The sequence below is a fragment of the Gymnoscopelus microlampas genome, assembly GCF_963454915.1.
Source record: "Gymnoscopelus microlampas genome assembly, chromosome: 24".
In the NCBI taxonomy this organism is placed as follows: domain Eukaryota; kingdom Metazoa; phylum Chordata; class Actinopteri; order Myctophiformes; family Myctophidae; genus Gymnoscopelus; species Gymnoscopelus microlampas.
In genome coordinates this window covers 13,818,448-13,839,622 of record NC_139961.1, presented here as the reverse complement: position 1 = coordinate 13,839,622, position 21,175 = coordinate 13,818,448, and the positions used below count along the sequence as shown (strand labels likewise).

At 42.1% G+C, this 21,175-nt stretch overlaps 1 protein-coding gene across 6 annotated transcripts in view; it reads left to right on the top strand.

Annotated features, from left to right (window-relative positions):
- The window catches only part of dmd (dystrophin), a 555,891-nt gene that overhangs the window by 336,485 nt on the left and 198,231 nt on the right, over positions 1-21,175 (top strand). For all 6 annotated transcript variants that reach the window (XM_084050679.1, XM_084050677.1, XM_084050678.1 and 3 more), the window contains 5 exons: positions 3,092-3,192; positions 4,546-4,657; positions 5,081-5,194; positions 9,159-9,314; positions 11,782-11,952. In XM_084050679.1, the coding sequence (XP_083906805.1) occupies positions 3,092-3,192; positions 4,546-4,657; positions 5,081-5,194; positions 9,159-9,314; positions 11,782-11,952 (654 nt within the window). The remainder of the gene's footprint in view (positions 1-3,091; positions 3,193-4,545; positions 4,658-5,080; positions 5,195-9,158; positions 9,315-11,781; positions 11,953-21,175) is intronic.

Here is a 21,175-nt window from a genome sequence, read left to right as displayed (position 1 = left end):
GGTGTGGACGGAAAATTATTAGCCTGATTAAAATGAGGCTTCCTGCTGCTGCCGGCATATGCCAGCTCTTCTTCTAAACCGTTTTTTAGCTCGTGAGAATTCAAGCCCTTTTGTCTTCACTATATTCACAGTGTATAGATTTACTCCTCTGTTCCCTGCTAGAGCCTGGGACAACCTGACAGATCTGCCATCAGCTCACCAGGCCTACAGTTCCCTACACGACTCCTCAATAAATAACACTTCCATTTGATTTAGAGACAGGCTGTTTTTTTGTTATTGCTTTTTTTTTTTCCATCAATGACATTCTTGAGATCTTCACATGATCACTAGATAGGCTATTTTTGTCTAAAGTTCTCAAAATAGGAATGCTAGCGTTCAAGTGGTTAATGTAACACAAAGATTTGGCGGTCCCCTGTAGTAACTATGAGGACCCCCTAGGGGTCCCGGACCCCTTGTTGAAGACCCCTAGGCTGTAGTGATGAGCGGGTCGACCCGTAACCCGCGGGACCGGCGGGTCAACCCGCGGCGTGGGTGGGTCGAGTCAGAATTTCAGAGGAAATTATGCGGGCTGTGGGTGAGCGGGTCAGCCGCCCTCACACGCAAAAAAAATAAAAATAATCACATGCTCTTGTTTTGTCTGTATTCCTAATAAGAATAAGAATAATAACAATAAAACAGTTTGAATATACTTGGGGATTATTTTCTAACCATGATTTTACAGAATAAAAAAAAAATCGCGGGTCGCGGGGCGGGTTGAGCCATAGATTTATATATGGGTTCGCGGGGCGGGTTGAGGCGGGTTGGGTTCCGTCGCGGGGCGGGGCGGGGCGGGTCATGAAAAAACCCGACCCGCTCATCACTACTAGGCTGGGATCCAGCCTGATTCACTACGTTCGGCTGATTGTTTTTTCTCACTTCGCTTATCAGTCCGGCCAGCCTCCGATCTCCGATTTGACTCGTATTTCAATTAGGCAAGTCAGGAAGTGACTCAAGTTTTACATTGGACAAAGTTACATTTGCCCGAGTTCGGCGCAGGAAAGCCGGGCGGGGAGTCAGCGGGGAGTGTTGGGCGGGAGGAGTAGAACGGAGACTCGCGACGGTGCGCTACGTGTGAGCTTGTAGATCGGCTATTTCTGCCGAAGAGATTCGGTGTAGAGGGAAAGAACGGCAGACAAAGTACAGTTGCTACTCATGTCCGTTTCACTATGGAGAATAGAGGGGTTTCAGTGCTTAAATCAGGGGTCTTCAATGCCAATGGTGATGCCATTGTGAGCTTGTAGATCTGCTATTTTTGGCTAATGTTCCACTCAGAATAGGGATGCTAGGGTGGTAAGTGGTTAATGTAAGAAACATGTTCCTATCACACAAAGATTTGGGGGCCCCTCTGTAGTAAATCTAGGGGTCCCGGACCCCCTGTAGAAGACCCCTGGCTTAAATTCATCTCTCTCTCTCTCTCTCTCTCTCTCTCTCTCTCTCTCTCTCTCTCTCTCTCCCCCTCTCTCTCTCTCTCCCCCTCTCTCTCTCTCTCATTGCTGTGTACAGTATGTGCCAATAAAGCTCAGAGGCCATGCAGTTATACAGTCAATAACAAAATGTTATCTTTGTGCAACATCGATTTAAAACACTGTTTACGCAGTGCTTTAACGGGCATCCTCGTAAAAAGCACAACGATGTACTGTAGCGCACATGGACAAATAAAGATGGTTGGGCGTAAACAATGTAATAGCCAAAGTATTAGTAGGAAACACATCCCGTAAAAAATATAATGCGTATAAAAAGAGACTGATATCCATGGCCACACGCGTCTCTACCAGTGTTGCCATGTCCGCTTTTTATAAGCGACTTTGGGCTTGTTTTACTGTGAAGTCACTTTGGTTGTGGGGTTTTTTGGGCTTGTGTAGTTGCTTATTTGGGCTTGCTGTCTGAAGCTGTTTGAATCAGTCGTTCTCAAACATTTTCATGTCAAGGACCCCCCATCTGAAAATATTTTGTGCCAGGGGACCCCCATACAAGATTTGTGAACTTAAAATGTTTAAAAAAAATATTCCAAATACACATTTTAAAGATTATTTAGAAAATAGCAGATCTACAAGCCCTGACCTTGTAGATCAGCTATTTTATAGCTAGTAATTTATAGCAAATAGCTGCAGTGTGCGTACGCTCATGTGGCCTATAAGTCGCTTCTTTTGGGGCTCGTTTTTGTAGACCTGGTTGCTTGTTTCTCTTGCAAAAAATATGTCAGCTACTGGTCTGTGCAACTCTGTGACATTTCATCAGCAAGCAGGTTTCATTGACGGCTTTCCAGCGTGATAACACCGACCGGGGTCTGTTTTTTTTCTGTGTGTCCACAGAGAAAGAAAACATATAAGGAGGAGGAGGGGTGTGTGTGTGTGTGTGTGTGTGTGTGTGTGTGTGTGTGTGTGTGTGTGTGTGTGTGTGTGTGTGTGTGTGTGTGTGTTGTTTACTCTTGGCAAATGTGTCACGGAAAGCTAAGTCGTGTGATCGAATGAGCGAAAACTGGCAGCGCGCCCGGCAACAGTTTGTTATGTTGGGGAAGGGTTTTTTTTTTGGCAGGGGAAATCTCAGCCTATTAGAGGCATATTAGAGGCTGTGGTGTCGAATGTTCACAGTTGCCCATTACTTGGACTTATATGCATGTATTGGAGCTCTCTGCACAGCCCACTTGTTTGCTAATCTGAAGAGTAGAAAACAAAAGCGAGCACTCTCAGTCTGTATATATAATGCAGTTTGCCGGGTGCACGTCACAAAGATTCACATTAAGAAAGTAATAGCCAGCACTCAGAAGTCCTTCTTGTACTTTAAATTCATGGGCGCACGGACGGACACAGCAAACACTGACGCGTTTCGCCGGCAAGCCTTCCTCAGTGTGTATGATACATACTGAGGAAGGCTTGACGCCGAAAGGCTTGACACCCAATGCATATTAATTTGGGGGTACTTGACATGAAAAGGTTTGAGAAACACTTGTTCAAACCTCACTCTCATTTCTCTATGTCTGTCTCTCTGTCTGTCTGTCTGTCTGTCTGTCTGTCTGTCTGTCTGTCTGTCTGTCTGTCTGTCTGTCCTGTAGGCCCTGCAGGTGTCTCTGGTTGACCACCAGGGGGAGGTGGACTACCTGAAGGCAGCTGTGGAGCAGGTGTTCCAGAAAGCACCGGCAGACATCAGCCAGAGGTATGTATAGTATATAAGTAATCAATTTTTGATTTGAGCTAAAAAGCATTATTTTACACTTTGGGCTATTCAAAAATAGCAGATCTACAAGCTCATAGCGCGGCACCGAGTGCCGCGCTACGAGCTTGTAGATCTGCTATTTTTGAAAAATCGTGAAAATGTGTGCAAATCTTTGAATATATATATTTTTAAAGCGAACATTTTTAATTCAAATCTTTGCTTCTGGGGGGTCCCTGGAACAAAATATTTTGATTGGGGTCCGCGGCCAAATACATATCATTTTGGGGGTCCTTGACATGAAAAAGATTGAGCACCACTGATATAGAAACATACGTTTTTCAGAAAACTGTTGAGATTTAGGAGACATGTAGAATCGGCTTCAGGTCTCAATGGGTTAACACATGGAGTATGTTGTGTCGTATTGCATTGACTCGTGTCATGTTGTGTTGAACTGCATTATGTGTTAATGTGTTGTATTGTGCGGTGCTGTAGGTGTCCCGTAGAGATGGACTCTATCATGGCTCTAACACAGGGGTCTTCAACAGGGGTCCGGGGACCCCTAGGGGGTCCTCAGAGTTACTGCAAGGGGGCCCCCAAATCTTTGTGTGATAGGATCATGTTTTTGTTTTTTTTACATTAACCTCTTGAACCGTAGCATCCCTATTCTGAGTGGGTTGTGAGCTTGTAGATCTGGTATTTTTTGGCAAAAAGGTTTGGTGTAGAGGGGGGGGAAATGAGCATTCTAGGTATTGACGGTTCAAGTGATTAAATGTCTGAAAATACACATTAATCCAACATACACTGACGATAGTGCTGTCAAAGTCTATGAAGCTGTCACACTTCTATACAATATGTAGTGGGGGGTCTCTCAGTTAAGGGGTCCTTGGCCTAAAAACGTTGAAAACCCCTGCTCTAATGTATTGCATTGTGTTATAATCTAGGTATGGTCTAGAGATGGACTCCATCATGGCTCTAATGCAGGGGTTTCCACTACATATTTATACAATTGTGTTTTGCAGATTAAACTTTTTCATAGATTTCATAGATAGAGTCATAGACTTTGTGTATGTTGGATTCATGTTAATGAATCTACACTGAATCTTTTCCCTCTACACTGAACCTCATTGCATCCAAAATAGCAGATCTACAAGCTCACAACGCCTCGCAGCGCGAGGCATTGTGAGCTTGTAGATCTGCTATTTTTAGGCTAAAGTTCTCCTCAGAAAAGGGATGCTAGGGTTCAAGTGGGTTAATGTAAAAAAAAGATTCGGTGGCCCCCCTGTAGTAACTCAGAGGACCCCCTGTTGAAGACCCCTGCTCTAATGTATTGTATTGTATTGTGTTATACACTAGGTATCGTATCGAGATGGACTCCATCATGGCTCGGTGGAGGCGGATAGGCACCACGCTGTCGGAGAACGCCCAGAAGCTGCAGGAGCTGATGGGAAAACTGATGCAGTTTGAGGTGAGACACTATAACTACATCAGCACTTATTATCACACTGATCGGATCTCTGTCACCTCAGTTAATAACCTGATTGATTTTTTGTAATCATTTTTTATTATTATGTATTTAATGAATTCATTCAATCATTAATTAGATAAAGATAAATGTGTTTATTTATTTTTGAGAATTTGACCCTGAACTATGTGGGAAAGATTGTAATAAATGAAGAAAAAAAAACTATTTCTTTCTCTCTCCCCTCTCTCTGTCTCTCTCTCTCTGTCTCTTTCTCTGTCTGTCTCTCTCTCTGGGTCTCTCTCTCTCTCTGTCTCTCTCTCTGTCTGTCTGTCTCTCTCTCTCTCTCTCTGTCTCTTTCTCTGGCTCTGTCTCTCTCTCTGTCTCTCTCTGTCTCTGTCTGTCTGTCTCTCTCTCTCTGTGAGTCAGAATGACGTGAAGACATTGAAGAAGTGGATGGCTGATGTGGACGTCTTCCTAAACGAGGAGTGGCCCGCCCTGGGTGACTCAGAGGCCCTGGAGAAACAGCTGGAACAGTGCACGGTACATAGCTCTCTGTCTCCCTCTCTCTCTCTGTCTCTGTCTGTCTATATTTCTGTCTCTCCCCCTCGGCAACGCCGTGCTTCAGAGAAAGAAACCCATTTTCAACCTATCTTCATATAATTGGTCCTTACTAATGTTCATGATAAAATTGCACCATTTTTTTCCGCTCGGTCTTCCATAAGAGGTCTGTGGACACTTCTGAAATCCGCCTACCAGTGACATCATCGTTAGTCAGATTTTACTTTTGATTTTCAAATAGCCTTGGTATAAAATAGGGCTGAAGTGGTTAATGTATGTTATATAATATAACAATGTATATCTGAAAAGTAACTAGTAACTAAAGTTTTCAAATAATTGTAGTGGAGTAAAAGTGCAACATTTGCTTCTGAGATGTAGTGGAGTAGAAGTAAAAGTGTTGGAAATTGGAAATACTCCAGTAAAGCACAAATACCTCAACATTGTACTTAAGTACAGTACTTAAGTACATGTAGTTAGTTACTTTCCACCACTGCTGCCCGCTGGTATTCCTTTTCAAGCTCCCAGAGAGCATTCATCGACTCAGGCTGAACTCCACATAACACACAGATACGTGGCTCTGGGTATCGATCTGGTCTGGAAACCTTTAACCCATTAAGACCCGAGGCCAATTCTACAAATACCTTCTAAATCAGTGGTTCTCAAACTTTTTCATGCCAAGGAAAAATTATATGGATTTTTGCCACAGGCCCCCCCCTCCCCATAGATTTGTGATAAAACATTCTAAATTATTCAAGATTTTTCAAACAATTTAAAGATTTTTCTAAAATTGATTTTTCGAACACTTACGAAGCACGAAGTGACGAGCTGCGAGCTTGTACGTCTGCTATTTTTGAGAACCAACCACTGTTCTCTAAATCCTATAAGAGTTTTCTGAAAAAACGTATGTTGCTATATATAATATATAGCTAAAATGTAAAGTGACACAGATCCTTTCCCGGTTCTAATGGGTTAAATGACATTCACAAGTTTAAATGAAACTCAGCTTGACTGCATTAGCACGGTTTAATGGCTGAGATTAACATGCAACTTTAATGCCCAACCTGTTTAACACATGACTTTATTATCATTGATTTTGTTCGGCTTTATTGTGATAGAGACAGGAAAGATAGGAGAGGGAAAGGGAGGATAATAGGGGTGTGCCGATATATCGTCCCGTGATATATCGAGATACGTTTTTCGTGACGATATGTATCGTTTTGGTGTTTAAAAAGAAAAACCTGCCAAAAATATATATTTTTTGCAATAATAATAATGCAAAAATAGAAGTATTTGTTTTTTTTCCCACCCATATATTTTCATAATAAAAAAGTGCCATATATCGTATCGTATCGATATCGTGAGCCCAATATCGTGTATCGTATCGTGAAATGAGTGTATCGGCACACCTCTAGAGGATAACATGCAGCAAAGATCCTCTGATGGGATTTGAACCCCGACCGGCTGCGGACAGATTTGAGCCTCTTTTTTTGCAGCAGTGCTTCTCAAAACCTTTTCATGTCAAGGACCCCCAAATTGATGTGTATTTGGCCGCGGACCCCCATCTGAAAATGTTTTGTGCCAGGGACCCCCATAAGAGAAGATTTATCTTAAAATAAAATAAAAAATCTAAACGATACAACATTTTCCAAACATTTTCCCAATTCTTTCAAATATTTTCCAAAATAGCAGATGTACAAGCTCACACGCGCTTGAGCTTGTAGATATGCTATGTTGGAATGGCCAACGTGTATATGGATACAGTGGTTAAAACAAGAACCACTGATTTACATTGCATGCACCCTTACCAGGCGCACCAACCAGGATACCTCAGCATTACTTTTGATTAGGGATGAAATAGTTTGCTAAATGATAGATTAATTGAGCGAATGAAAATTTATCGCGTTAAATGTTTTTGAACTGCCTAAATGTCTGTTTTGTCATATTTACGACTTCACCAAAAGTTTGAATGCCTGTCTTTTAACAATGAAAAGTTATGTTTTACAGCTGGGAAGTTATACAATGAAATCCATTTCAGATAATAGATGGCATTTCACATCATCATCATTTAACAGCAATTAACACCATTCCGTACTTTAGCGCCATATATTACCCGTAATTTCCCAGTCTTGACTTTAATCGTGCAGATCAATCATCAAACGGATGAATTAACGATAATGGTTATATTTGCAGCGTGATCTCTCTCATTTCCTCTGTACTGTCTAACCCTCTGGTTCTCAAACTGGGGTCCGGGGACCCCCTGGGGACCCCCCCCCCCCGCGGGTTAATATAGCATCACAATCATTTTAACCACTTTATCCATTTATATGTTGGCTATTCAAAAATAGCAGATCTACAAGCTCACAGCTTGTGCATCTGCTATTTTTGACATTTTTTGAAATATATCAAAAATGTTCTGAAAATTAATTATACATATTTTTTTACATAAACATTCTGGGTGTCCCTGGCACAAAACATTTTCAGATGTGGGTCCGCGGCCAAATGCATAATCAATTTGGGAGTCCTTGACTTGAAAACGTTCGAAAACCGCAGGTCTAACTAAACCTGTTCGCTAGAGGATCCAGTTTCAGATTGTGATGTTTGTTAAGTCTTTAAATGGGTTGAGGTCCACTGACCAGTCACTTCTTAACTCTTTTATTGCCCAAAACGGGAATTCCCGTCCGATGCTACTATGGCTCTCATGGCCATGGACGGAAATGACGATTATTTTTTTTTTTAAAAGGCCCATTTGACCCAAAGACCAAGGAGATATGATTTTTCGAAGATCTAGACTCCCATCCACTTCCTTGTTAACTTAAAACTTAAACATTCTGTATCTCGGCTCCTGAGTACTTTTTTTTTTCAATGAAAAATCTCTGGCAGTGGGCAAACGCGGAAAGCAATAATTGTGGCAGTGAAAGAGTTAAGGTCCCGCCCACAAAGCTGAAGACCCGGGGAGATTTCTTCTGTAGGGCCCAAACTGTGGAACGAGCTTTCACCCCATGTTAGAGCGTCTCAAACCCTGCCTGTGTTTAAATCACGTTTAAAAACTCACCTGTACTCCTTGGCGTTTGAAAATTCCGAATGAGAGATGATGTTTTCCTCGAGGCAATGTGTCTATATGTTGTCCTGTTCTTTTGTGTATTGTTTTTGCTCTTGGTTGTTTTAGTGTGTTTTTTTGTTACTGAGTGTACTGCACTTTGGTTCAACACTGTTGTTTTAAAATTGTGCTCTATAAATAAAGTGGATTGGATGGCTGGGGAAAAAAATCCCTTTGAAAAGTAAAGTGACATTTTTCAGAATGAAAGAGCAGAGAGTGCTTTGAGTCAGAGCAGCTGACAGCTCAATGTGTTTTTGCCTGAGGACAGGAGAGGAGAGGAGAGTGTATAGCCGGCGGACTGAAATATCCCCGGAGGCCATGATGCAAGCAAAAAAAAAACCTCCCCGTCAGACTTCATGAAAATGACACCGTGGCTTTTATAGGCGTTACCGCCGTGAGGCCACTAAGCATGCTGTGACACTTCATAAAGGGCCTGGTTAAAAAGGCCGCGAGGAAGAGGAATCAGGGTCGAGATTGAGAAAAAAAAGGAGGGGGAAACGGCGGTTCTCGTATAAATGTGAGAGTCGTGTTTTCTCAGCGGGGTTTTTATTAGCTCTTTATTAAAACCCTCCGTAATGTGTTTAAAATGTCAGTTCAAACGGACAAATGTCCCCACACGTTTAGTAGAATTTGAGAAATAGACATTGTGAGGACCATTTTCCTGGTCCTCACAAGACAAATGGCTGTTTTATGGTTGAAAAGAGATTTAGAGATATGTTTACAATTAGGAACACATTCAGGTTGGGGCTTAGAGTCAGAATTTTAAAAAGAAAGTAGTTACTGTGCAAACTGTGATCCTTGACGAGTTCAACATTGTGTCTCTTGTCCTCCTGCACTCCGATTGGCCAGGCCTTGGTGAATGACATCCACACCATCCAACCCAGCCTCAACGGCATCAACGAGGTGGGCGTGTCCCTGAAGAAGGAGGCGGAGCCGCCGTTCGCCGTCCACATCCAGAAGGAGCTGGACGAGCTCAACGCGCAGTGGGAGAACATCTGCAAACAGGTGTGTGTGTGTGTGTGTGTGTGTGTGTGTGTGTGTGTGTGTGTGTGTGTGTGTGTGTGTGTGTGTGTGTGTGTGTGTGTGTGTGTGAGTGTGAGTGAGTGATGCCCCTCTTGCATGTGTGGTAGATCCGATAGGTCCCCGCGTGGGTCCCGGGTTCAAATCCTGGGTGTTATTTGTGTGTACATGTGAGTGGCTGTGTGTGCATGTGTATTTGTGTGTGAATGTGTGCATGTCTTGGCATGTCTGTCTCTCTTTGTCCCTGTCTCTGTCCCTGGTTTACTTCCTATATAGCTTCTAATTCTATGTTTGTGTTTTAGCCAATCAGCTTGGCCCACATAAAAGACGCATGTGAGCCCTGGAGGCTTTTTTTCCCCTTTTTTTTTGTGCTCTGCAATGACATCATTCTGTTCTTATTGAACTTATTGCCGAAGCCATACAAAAAGTTGTAGTTTGTTTGAAGTATGCTGCAGCCTATTATAGACAGACCCAGTTAGCTTATGACATGGTGTGGGATATGGGGCCATGGTGGGAAGATCAAATGTACTAAATCTTTTTTACTTAAGTAAAAGTATCAATACTGCAATGTAGAAACACTCGGTTACAAGTAAATGTCCGGTAATCAAGTACTAAAGTATTGGTATCAAAATCTACTTAAACTACTAAAAGTAAAAGTACTCATTATGCAGATTGTCCCGTTTCACAAGTTATCATATGTGTGTAAAATAAAAAATCTCTTGATAATAGCAGATCTACAAGCACACTACAGGTCGCATCGTGACGTGTTGTGTGCTTGTAGATCTGCTATTATCAAATAGCCAACTGAATAGGGCTGAAGGCTTAAAATGGGGCTGAAGTGGTTAATGCATGTTTTGCAATAATAATCAAAATCCACACAGTAACTAAAGTTTTCAAATAATTGTAGTGGAGTAAAATATTTGTCTCTGAGATGTAGTGGAGTAGAAGTATATAGTATAGAAAATTGGAAATACTCCAGTAAAGTAAAAGTACCAAAACAATTGTACTTAAGTACAGTATTTGAGTACTTAGTTACTTTACACCACTGAGAGCTGGATCACAGTCTGCAGGAATAGTCAGATCAGTGGATCACTGGTTCTCAAAGTGCGGTCCAGGGACCCTCAGGGTTCCTCGGAGGGGGTTCCAAAGGGACCCTTTACAGGTCTGTCCTTGAAAGTCAAATAGTTAGAGAACCGCTGGGCTGGATCATATAGCCTGCAGGTACAGGAGGAGCAAAGGGAGTAGAGGAGGAGGCGGAACGCGGAGGAGGAGTCTTAGAAATAATACAGTACATCGCCTCTGTCGGGGTGGAAACCTCATACTGTATGTCCAAAACTGTTACTTTTGAGGACTCAAAATAAAACTAGAAAATGTGCTCCTCGGAGCACAGGTCTCCGCCAGTACTGTTCCTGATTAATCCTGTCTTAAGTGTTACTTGATTAATCCTGTCTTAAGTGTTACTTGATTAATCCTGTCTTAAGTGTTACTTGATTAATCCTGTCTTAAGTGTTACTCCGCCATTTCTCAGCCATTTCGTGATTATTCCTGTCTTACCTCACTTTGAAAGAGGCCAAGACTCATTCAAAGTGACACATCTATTTATAGGCCGCTATACGTCATGCGTCTCACTAGCCAATCAGAGCACACTCTTTCAACGTATTGTCACGTGTCACGTGAGGCTTGACCAATGTTAGCTTGGCCGAGGGGCGGGGGGACGGAAAGTGAAAACATAGTCTCCTGGCGGAGACAACAAAAATAGCAAAAGTAACAGATCGACAGTATACCTATATATTTCAGCCATTTGAAAATAGCAGATCGTGAGCTTGTAGATGTGTTATTTTCAAATGGCCAAAATATAGGGCTGAAGTGGTTAATGTACGTTTTGTGATAATTGTAAAAATCTACAAAGTAACTAGTAACTAAAGTTTTCAAATAATTGTAGTGGAGGTAGAAGTACAATATTAGCCTCTGAGATGTAGTGGAGTAGAAGTAAAAGTACTGAAAATTGGACATACTCAAGTAAGGTAAAAAATCAATGTACTCAGTTACTTTACACGATTGGGTTTCAACCTTTTTCATGCCAAGGACCCCTAAATTGATATATATTTGGCCGCGGACCCCCATCTGAAAATGTTGTGCCAGGGACCTCCCAGAAGCAAAGATTTGAGTTAAAAATGTTCAAAGATTTGCACACATTTTCAAGATTTTTCAAAAAATAGCAGATCTACAAGCTCATAGCGCGGCACTCGGTGCCGCGCTATGAGCTTGTAGATCTGCTATTTTTGAATAGCCCAAAGCTAAGTGGTTAAAACATTTTTTGTGACGCTGCGTTAACTCATTTTGCTGGGGACCCCCTGGGTACCCCCTCAAGGACCACCGGTGGTCCCCGGACCACTGGTTGATAGAACCACTGCTTTTACACCACCGGTTCTCCCTCTCTCCGTCCCACCAGGCCTATGCCAAGAAGTCTGCCCTGAAGGGGGGTCTGGACAAGACCATGGCCCTGAGGAAGGAGATGCAGGAGATGCAGGAGTGGATCAACCAGGCCGAGGAGGACTACCTGGAGAGAGACTTCACCTACAAGACCCCCGAGGAGCTCCGCAAGGCCGTGGAGGAACTCAAGGTACTCTCTCTCTCTCTCTCTCTCTGTCTGTCTGTCTGTCTGTCTGTCTGTCTGTCTGTCTGTCTGCATTCACATATCCAGGGGTGCACTGGTGCGCAGGTGCGCATGCGCACCCAAAATAAATAACGCGCGGCACGTCAGATGACGCGAGGCGCTTTTGGGTACCAACCGTAGACTGTAAAAAAGAATGGACAAAGCCACTCCCCTGCTTTCTACAGAACGAAAATGAAGCCGATAGTTCAGAAACGTGCATTCCTCCATCGTTAATATATACAGTTGGCCACGCCGGAACTCAAACGCTATTGGTTGAGACCAGACACGTGACCAGCGAACCGGAAAACAACCCCCAAAAATGCTATTGTTTGGGTAGCTTGTCAATCAAGAGTAGGGCGGGGAATGAATGCTATTGGTTGTGTAGGTTGTCAATCAAATCATCCCGCCCCTCCTGGAGCATAGCCTACTTTATCGTCAATTTTAGAATAAATGGGACCATAATTTAGCAAAACGCATATCATGATGATTGAAAGGAGACTTTAAACTAGCGACTGGAAGCATATAGAATGTATGACAATTTTTATTACGGTAAGAAAATCTAGTCTAAAGTTTGTCAAAAACCCATTCACTTGCGTTAAAATAAATTCTTTCTGACACTGCAGGTCGGCGCAGGGTAAAACAGCGCCACACTCTGGCCATTCATAAGCTTCCGTGTTGGCCTCATCGTAAATATCCAAGCCTTGCCCCTTGGTACCAACAGCTGGGACAGGAATTTCCAAGCTTTTATTTTTTAGCAAAACTAAAAAAATAAAAGCCTGGAGATCGAGGCTATAGAATTTACTTCCTGAAGCCACACTCACACAATCACGCTATAAAGCACGCGTCGGCCCCATGTACAGCCATTAGGCGCAGGGGGAGGGGACCGTGTGCTGCACGTGATTGTGTGAGTGCAGCTGCAAGCATGCATCGACACACAGACAACGCTGCGAGTCGCTGCACGCAGCCAGCAGCGGCTGTTAGAGGCACTCGTCACCGATGATGAACGCACCTTAACACATTGGGTGCCAATACCGTATATATATATATATTTTTTTTCCTCCATAGCAACAGGAGATATCATTTTTCGAAGATTTAGACTTGAATCCACTTCCTGGTTAACTTATGACTTCAAAAGCCTGTATCTCTGCTCCTGTGTCTTTTTTTTTTTACAATGTTAATTTGACTATTTTCAACTGGCTGCAACTATGGAACAGATTACCGAATGTTTTTAATCCCCCCCCCCCCCCGATTGTACGAGACCTCTATCTGTGTAATGAGGGGATCACCGTGAGGACGGTGATCACTGAAAATATTTTGTGACTACTTGAAAAAGGTTAAAAAATGGTAAAAAATCCAGGCACTCAACGTACATTTTTTTAATAAACCTCTGGCACCTCAAGTGTTAATGGTGCCAAAAATGCCGCGAACGTCCCAATCTGGCGGATAAAAGCAGCGCAGCACAGGGCACCAACCTTTGGGGGTTCACCAAACGGCGTGAGAAGAAAATAAAACGGCGGAAATCGGCGGAATTCCCCCCCCCCCCCCCCCCCCCCCCCGTTGACAAAACTGTCCCGGTGGGCACCGTGGCGAATCCCCAAGATCAAGTTGTTGCAAACGAAAAGTTTTATTGAATAAAAGATGAAACATGATGGCGATTAGACTCTGTTAATATTTAACATAAAAGATTATCTTTTAATAAGGGAGAACCCCCCCCCCCCCCCCCGCCCCCCACCTTGGAAGTGCTCACGCTTCAAGCTGTGAATGGAATGATGTTAGTGAAGCATCCCCAGCATTAAAGATGAAAGTGTGAGAGAGAGAGATCTTCCTTATTGAACTTACTGTATACTGTACGCTTAGGGCTGCCTGTGCAAAACCGTTCCTTTTTTTTATAATTAGTTTTAAAAAACATTTGAAAGTAGTGAAAATATCCGTTCTACGGCGCGGTGATGCGACGCGTTGTGAGCTTGTAGAGCGGCTATTTTCACTACTTTCGTGCGACACTCTTGTATGGTGAAGTATGGAGTTGATTTGCAAAAAAAAAACATTCACAGTTAACCCATTAAGACCTGGAACTGTGTCATTTTTAGATTTGAGCTAAAAAGCATTATTTTACACTTTGGGCTATTCAAAAATAGCAGATATACAAGCTCATAGCGCGGCACCGAGTGCCGCGCTACGAGCTTGTAGATCTGCTATTTTTGAAAATTTGTGAAAATGTGTGCAAATCTTTGAATATATATATTCAAAGAAGCGAACATTTTTAACTCAAATCGTTGCTTCTGGGGGGTCCCTGGAACAACATATTTTGATGGGTGTCCGTGGCCAAATACATATCATTTTGGGGGTCCTTGGCATGAAAAAGATTGAGCACCACTGATATAGAAACATACGTTTTTCAGAATACTGCTGAGATTTAGGAGACATGTAGAATCGGCTTCGGGTCTCAATGGGTTAAAATATGGAGACATGAGGTATTTCTGCCCCGCAGCGACGTTAATGGTAGATGTGGGGATAATGCTTGTTAGAGCCCTGCCAATACAGGGTTTTCTATTCCAACAAGCTAATTTCCAAATATTGGACTGTGGACAAACAGGAACGCTGGCCAACAAGCACTGAAAACTCTTCTTAACCCATTGAGACCTGGAACTGTCTCATTTTTAGATTTGAGCTAAAGAGCATTATTTTACACTTTGGGCTATTCAAAAATAGCAGATATACAAGCTCATAGCGCGGCACCGAGTGCCGCGCTATGAGCTTGTAGATCTGCTATTTTTGAAAAATCGTGAAAATGTGTGCAAATCTTTGAATATATATATATTTTTAAAGCGAACATTTTTAACTCAAATCTTTGCTTCCCGGGGGGTCCCTGGAACAAAATATTTTGATGGGGGTCCGCGGCCAAATACATATAATTTTGGGGGTCCTTGACATGAAAAAGATTGAGCACCACTGATATAGAAACAAATGTTTTTCAGGAAACTGTTGAGATTTAGGAGACATGTAGAATCGGCTTCAGGTCTCAATGGGTTAAATAATAAACATAGACTTTATACACTTACACTTAGGAAACGTTAATGTCCTCCAGGGGGGCAATGTGTGATACAGCACAGAACGTATAGTCCCATTGAAAAGCACATCAGATAAAGAAAAAGCAACTAATAATCCAACATCTACAGTAATAGCAGCCATATTAAATATAATCACAGAGAAGGTAGACATTTAAAGCTACCATCCGTACGTTTTATGGCCTTTGTCTCTCTCTCCCAGCGGAGAGAGGTACAGTAAGTGCGTGACGTCCGAACTACGATAAAGCACATCTATAGGGCCCTGTTTTATTTTTGTGGTTTGTGGCGCACCACGACGCATAGTGATCGACTATTTTCCAAAGATTTTTTTATACACTTTTAGACATTTGAAAACTTGTGAAATGGGACATTCTGCATATTGAGTACTTTTACTTTTGGTCCTTTTAGTACATTTTGATACCGACACTTTTGTACTTTTACTCAAGTACATTCTAATTACCGGACCCAGGGGGGTCCCCACATTATTATTTTTTTTTTGGGGGGGGGGGTCCTCAGATGACAGTTAAGTGACAATTTAAGGACTTTTAAGACCTTTTTAATACCTAAAACAATTTATTGAAATGAAAAGAAAAAAGACCTTTACTGCATCAAAAGTAATCAACAAACTACCGGTATACTATGAAAACTGGTCAAACATTTGGCCAAATTGTCAAATAACATAAGAAAGCGGCAGAAATTGGTAGGCCTGGCGTTGTGAGCTTGTAGATCTGCTATTTTCACAATATTTATCTTTGGGAACCGAGTCAAACTAAATATAATGCCTTAACTCCTACAATTCCAAGTCCTTGTCAGGGTGGGGGTCCCCAGTTCAAATATGATTATTTTGGGGGGTCGCGGCCTGAAAATGTTGAGAAGCACTGCCTTAGCTAGAGAGAGAGATGAAGCAGGGACCCCCCCACTACATATTGTATACAATATGTAGTGGCACATTATACCTTTTCATAGATATCTTCGTGTAGATCAGCTATTTTCGGGCCAAGAGGTTTGGTGCAAAAAAGAGTGAACAAAGTACAGAGCTACGGGTTCCAAGTATTGAGGGTTTAAGTGGTTAAATGCCAGAACATAATAGTGATAGTGCTGTCAGACAAGTCTAAGAAGCTATCTATGAAATCTATGAAAAAGTATATTTGCAACATATTTTGATACAATATTTAGTGTGTGTGTGTTGTGTGTGTGTGTGTGTGTGTGTGTGTGTGTGTGTGTGTGTGTGTGTGTGTGTGTGTGTGTGTGTGTGTGTGTGTGTGTGTGTGTGTGTGTGTGTGTGTGTGTGTGTGTGTGTGTGTGTGTGTGTGTGTGTGTGTATTGGGGGGTCCCTGCTTTGTCTCTCTCTCAGCTTAAGGGGTCTTGGCCTGGAAAAGGAAGAATAAATATTGAAGACTCCTGCTGGTCTAAATAAAAAAAAGATTTCTACCAATAGAGTGAGCATTGTATCAAGGTTAAAGAAGTTCAGCTTTCTAAGAAGTTTGTCCCGGGATAGATTGGAATCTATTTATTCTCTGTCACGACCTCAATCTCCTCTCCACTGATCCTAGATAGAGCTGGGCGGTGAGGCGTCACATCTCAAAAAATAACATAAAATCAGCTTTTCTTGGATGTGTTCCGATTCGAATATGAGGTCTCACGGCAAGTCGACAAAGTCTGCGTATTAAATATACTGCAAAGTTGACCGCACAATGCCCCGTGCTGCTGTTTGAATGATTGCGGTTCCTGTAACAATTCCCTCTTAACGGTCCGATTCCTTAACGGTTCCCTTTCACGATTCCTATATTAAAAAAAATAAAATCAATATATTGTTTTGATAAACACAAATTCAATCATACTGCATACTTTAGTGGTTGTCAAAGCTGGTTATTTTTGGGTTACTCGGGGGTTCCAAATGAACCCTTGCAAGTCCACATACCAGCTCTAACAGTGTTGGATCCGGTTCCTGCGTTTTCTCCGGTTCCGGGTCCTATACCCTTTGAGATCTGCCCTTGAGGAAATCCAAATCCATTAGTTGTTGAATCCAGTCCAAACTGCTCTTTGTGGATTGTGTTAAATGCAAAAGATAATTCATTATCACATACTGTAACATAACATAACATAACATAACATAACATAACATAACATAACATAACATAACATAACGTATAAACAAGATTGCATATCGTCTTTTCAGGATTCAAATTAAAAAATGGCAAAAAACAGCCGTTCTACAAGCTCAAAACGCGCCGCGATCATGCGACACATTTTTAGGTTGTAGATTGGCTATTTTTTTGCTACTCTCGTGTGCTACTGTAGCATGATGAAGTAGGGTACAAATTTACGAAAATAAAGGGTGAAAAAAACATTAAAAACATCAAAATATGGAGATAAGAGGTTTCTGCCTGAGAGCAACGATTTATTAATGCGTTAATGTCAACTCAGAACACAAAGTCACTCCAGCTCTCGTTTTCTTTCCTTCAGCTTGTGGCCTCACGCTCTCTCAGCAACAGGTGGCTCGAAGCAATTTACGAGACTGATGGAGACACACAACAAATGAGCTAGTGAAAAAAAAAACTCTTTCTCATTAAATTTAGGCACCGAGCGTAAACTATTTAACATATCCTGAGTACTATCACTTTCCCCGAGCCGACTCTGCCTTCTTTGACTTGTCATCCAATTCACCTTTTTTAAACGTATACAGAAGTCTCTCGAATTCACAGTCTCTTTGAATCCTTCAGAAGACTTTTTCCCGTTTGCTGTATAATTTTCTCATTTTTTCCATTTTGACTTCATATCAAATGTATTTTTTTCCCAGTGTCAACTCAACTGTGCCTGCCATCGTACCCTTTTCCAGTTCCGACTCCTTTCTCTTTCTACAGTTGCATTTCGTATCTGTCGGGTGGAAACCTGACAGATACTTTCATGATTCCAATTCAAAAGCAGCAAAAGTAGCAGATCTGCAAGCTCAAAGCGTGTTGCTTCACGCCGAGGTTTCGAGCTTTTGTTGATCTGCTACTTTCGATGCTTTTGTGTGATGCTGCCGTATGATCAAGTAAGGCGTTAATTTAGTGGAAGTGCTGTAGACTCTACAGCAATGGTTCTCAACATTTTCAGGTCGTGACCCCCCAAAATAAGCATATTTGAACTGGGGACCCCCGCACCCTGACAAGCACTTGGAATTGTAGTAGTTGAGGCATTACATTTAGTTTGACTCGGTTCCACAGATAAATATTGTGAAAATAGCAGATCTACAAGCTCACAACGAGGCTATCTACAAAATGTTTGCCTCTTTCTTATAATATTTGACAATTTGGCCACTGTTTAACCAGTTTTTATAGTTTGTTGATTACCTTTGATGCAGTGATCTTAAAAAGTCCTTAAATTGTCACTTCACTGAGGACCTCCCCTCAAAAAAAAAAAATCATGTGGGGACCCCCTTGGCGCTCCCGACCCACAGGTTGAGAACCACTGGTCTACAGCAACTTTTCCAGCCTCGCTATATACAGTACCGCCAGTGTTCAGATAATACAAGCGAGCGAACACCATTTGAATGTCCTGAGACACATCGTGCTGCATCTGATAACAGGAAGCCCTATACAATGTCTAACCAATTGTGTGGTGATAGCTTATGCATCGAGAGCCTGGGAGCATTTGTGACGATTCACAAATGGATAAAAAGAAATAACCCATTAAGACCGGTAAAGCATCTGTTTTTTAATTCTTTGGCTATTCAAAAATAGCACATATACAAGCTCATAGCCTGGCACCAGGTGCCGCACTATGAGCCGCAGACCCCCATCTCAAAATATGTTGTTCCAGGGACGCCCAGAAGCACAGATCAGAGTTAAATGTTCGCTTTAAAACACATATGTATATATATATATATATATTCAAAGATTTGCACACATTTTCCACGATTTTTCAAAAAATAGCAGATCTACAATGCACTCGGTGCCGCGCTATTATCTTGTATATCTGCTATTTTCAAATAGCCAAAGAAATCTTAAAATGACACAGATGCGTTCCTGGTTTTAAAGGGATAATGGCCTCATCCATTATCTTACAATAACCTCTGAGTGGATTATCCCTCTTATACCGTGGCAAATGTGCAAAGATTAAAAATAAATAATGTTCATCCATGCCCAGAGGCGCGTGTGATGTTGAGAAAGAAAAAGTTAGTTTTTTGCTCGCTATATCGGCACCAAATAGGACAAATCTCATTAAACAGCTTCTCCAGTCCACAAAAGCTGAATCAGACAGTCAGTTTAAGTTAGGCTTGAGGCTTTCTAGAAGAAGTGGGATGTCTCCCAAAAAGAAATTAATTACCCTGCGTATTAACACAAAAATTATACATTGACAATCTGCTTTTAAGCACTAAACCCTATATACTTTGTTGCTCTGAGTGCCCCAGGGCTCTCTACTAGGCGCCCTCCTTGTTTTCCCTCTACACTAAATATCTTCAGTGGAAATAGCCGATGTACAAGCCCACAACGCGCCATGTGAGCTTGTAGATCAGCTATCTACAAGCTCAGCTCCAACAGATTTTGTCCAAAACTCACACAAATCGGTTACACATTATCTCTGGGGTCATATGATCAAGAATATTTAGATTCCATTCCAATTATGGCTATGACAGAGACCTGCACTCCGAGGAGCACAGGTGTAGTCTCTTCCTGTAAATATTCATATGGCTCCTCAGTACTGTACCTCCAAAAACGTACTCTGTCACGGAAACTGCGGTCCACAGACTTGGACCTCCTCTCTATCCCCCAAATAAGCAAGTAACCTTTGGGGGACAGAGCCTTCAGTGTGGCAGCCCCCCAGCCTGCAGTGGAACTCTCTCCCAATGGAGATTAGCCATGCTCCATCGCTGGACTCTTTTAACTCATTAACCGCCAGAGTAAAACATCGTCTATAGCCGACCTTGCCAGCAATTCTGAGCATTTTCCCTGAAAAAAATCATAGAATATTATTCTTCACAACGATCCATCCACCGATCGCTTTAAAAGACGTATCCAAGTCTCGTAGAATCGGGAGATAAAAAGCGTGCCGTCGCGATAATCCGTTCCATAGTTATTGGCAGTTGAATATAGGTTGTTTTTGTCCAAAAAGCAACAGAAAGCACCCAAAGTAGAGAAAAAGGTTTTTTTTTTCAAATCCATTAGAATGGAAGTGAATGTGATTTGCTGCTTCACTGCTACACCGGGAGTCAAATGGTGACTGATACGTTAGCGAAGAGCTCTATCTAGCGCTAAACACTGAAAACACCAGTACAGGTCAAAACACGTCCTTGGCGGAGTGTGGTCTTTGGATTGACACGTGTACGTCGAAAACACGTGATTGGCAATCACTGAGTTAAGGCTGCCCTGAAAAGACACCTATTCTCTCGGGCTTATAGCAAATAGTTGTTTGTTGTTTTTATTTGATTGTCTGTTTGTTGGTTGTCCGTTATTTTTGATGTAAAGCGTCCTGGGTTCATGAAAGGCGCTATATAAATTCAGGCTGTTAGAATCACTCCATCTCTCTTTCTCATCCTGTCTTTCTGCATGTGACTCTCAAATCAGTCAGTCACTCACATCACATCACTTCTGTCTGTCTGTCTGTCTGTCTGTCTGTCTGTCTGTCTCAATTCAATTCAAACGAGATTTATTGGCATGAGAAAACGTACGTTTACATTGCCAAAGCAACAGTAGCCTACAATGAAATGGGAATAAATAAATGTAAAACAGAGCTGTGTGAGCTTAGCTGTGAAGAACCATCTTATAAAACCATAAGAATTGTGCATTTTCCGTCAGAAATAGTTATACATCCACATCACACGGAAAAAATGAGAGCAGTATTTCAACGTTTTGCATTCACTGGGTATGAAACCATTTGGGACAAATAGCAGCAATGTTCTAATGTATTTAACGTTAATTGCTCTGTTTGTATGTACAGTATTTCTATGTACCGAGGTCACTCGGTGCGAACACTGCAAGAATACACACAATGATTTCTCTCTCTCTCTCTCTCTCTCTCTCTCTCTCTCTCTCTCTCTCTCTCTCTCTCTCTCTCTCTCTCTCTCTTAATCTCCCTCCCTCTCGTTCTCCTCTGCTCATGTCTCATCTCTCTCATCGATCGGTGCATTTGTTCAGAGCTGC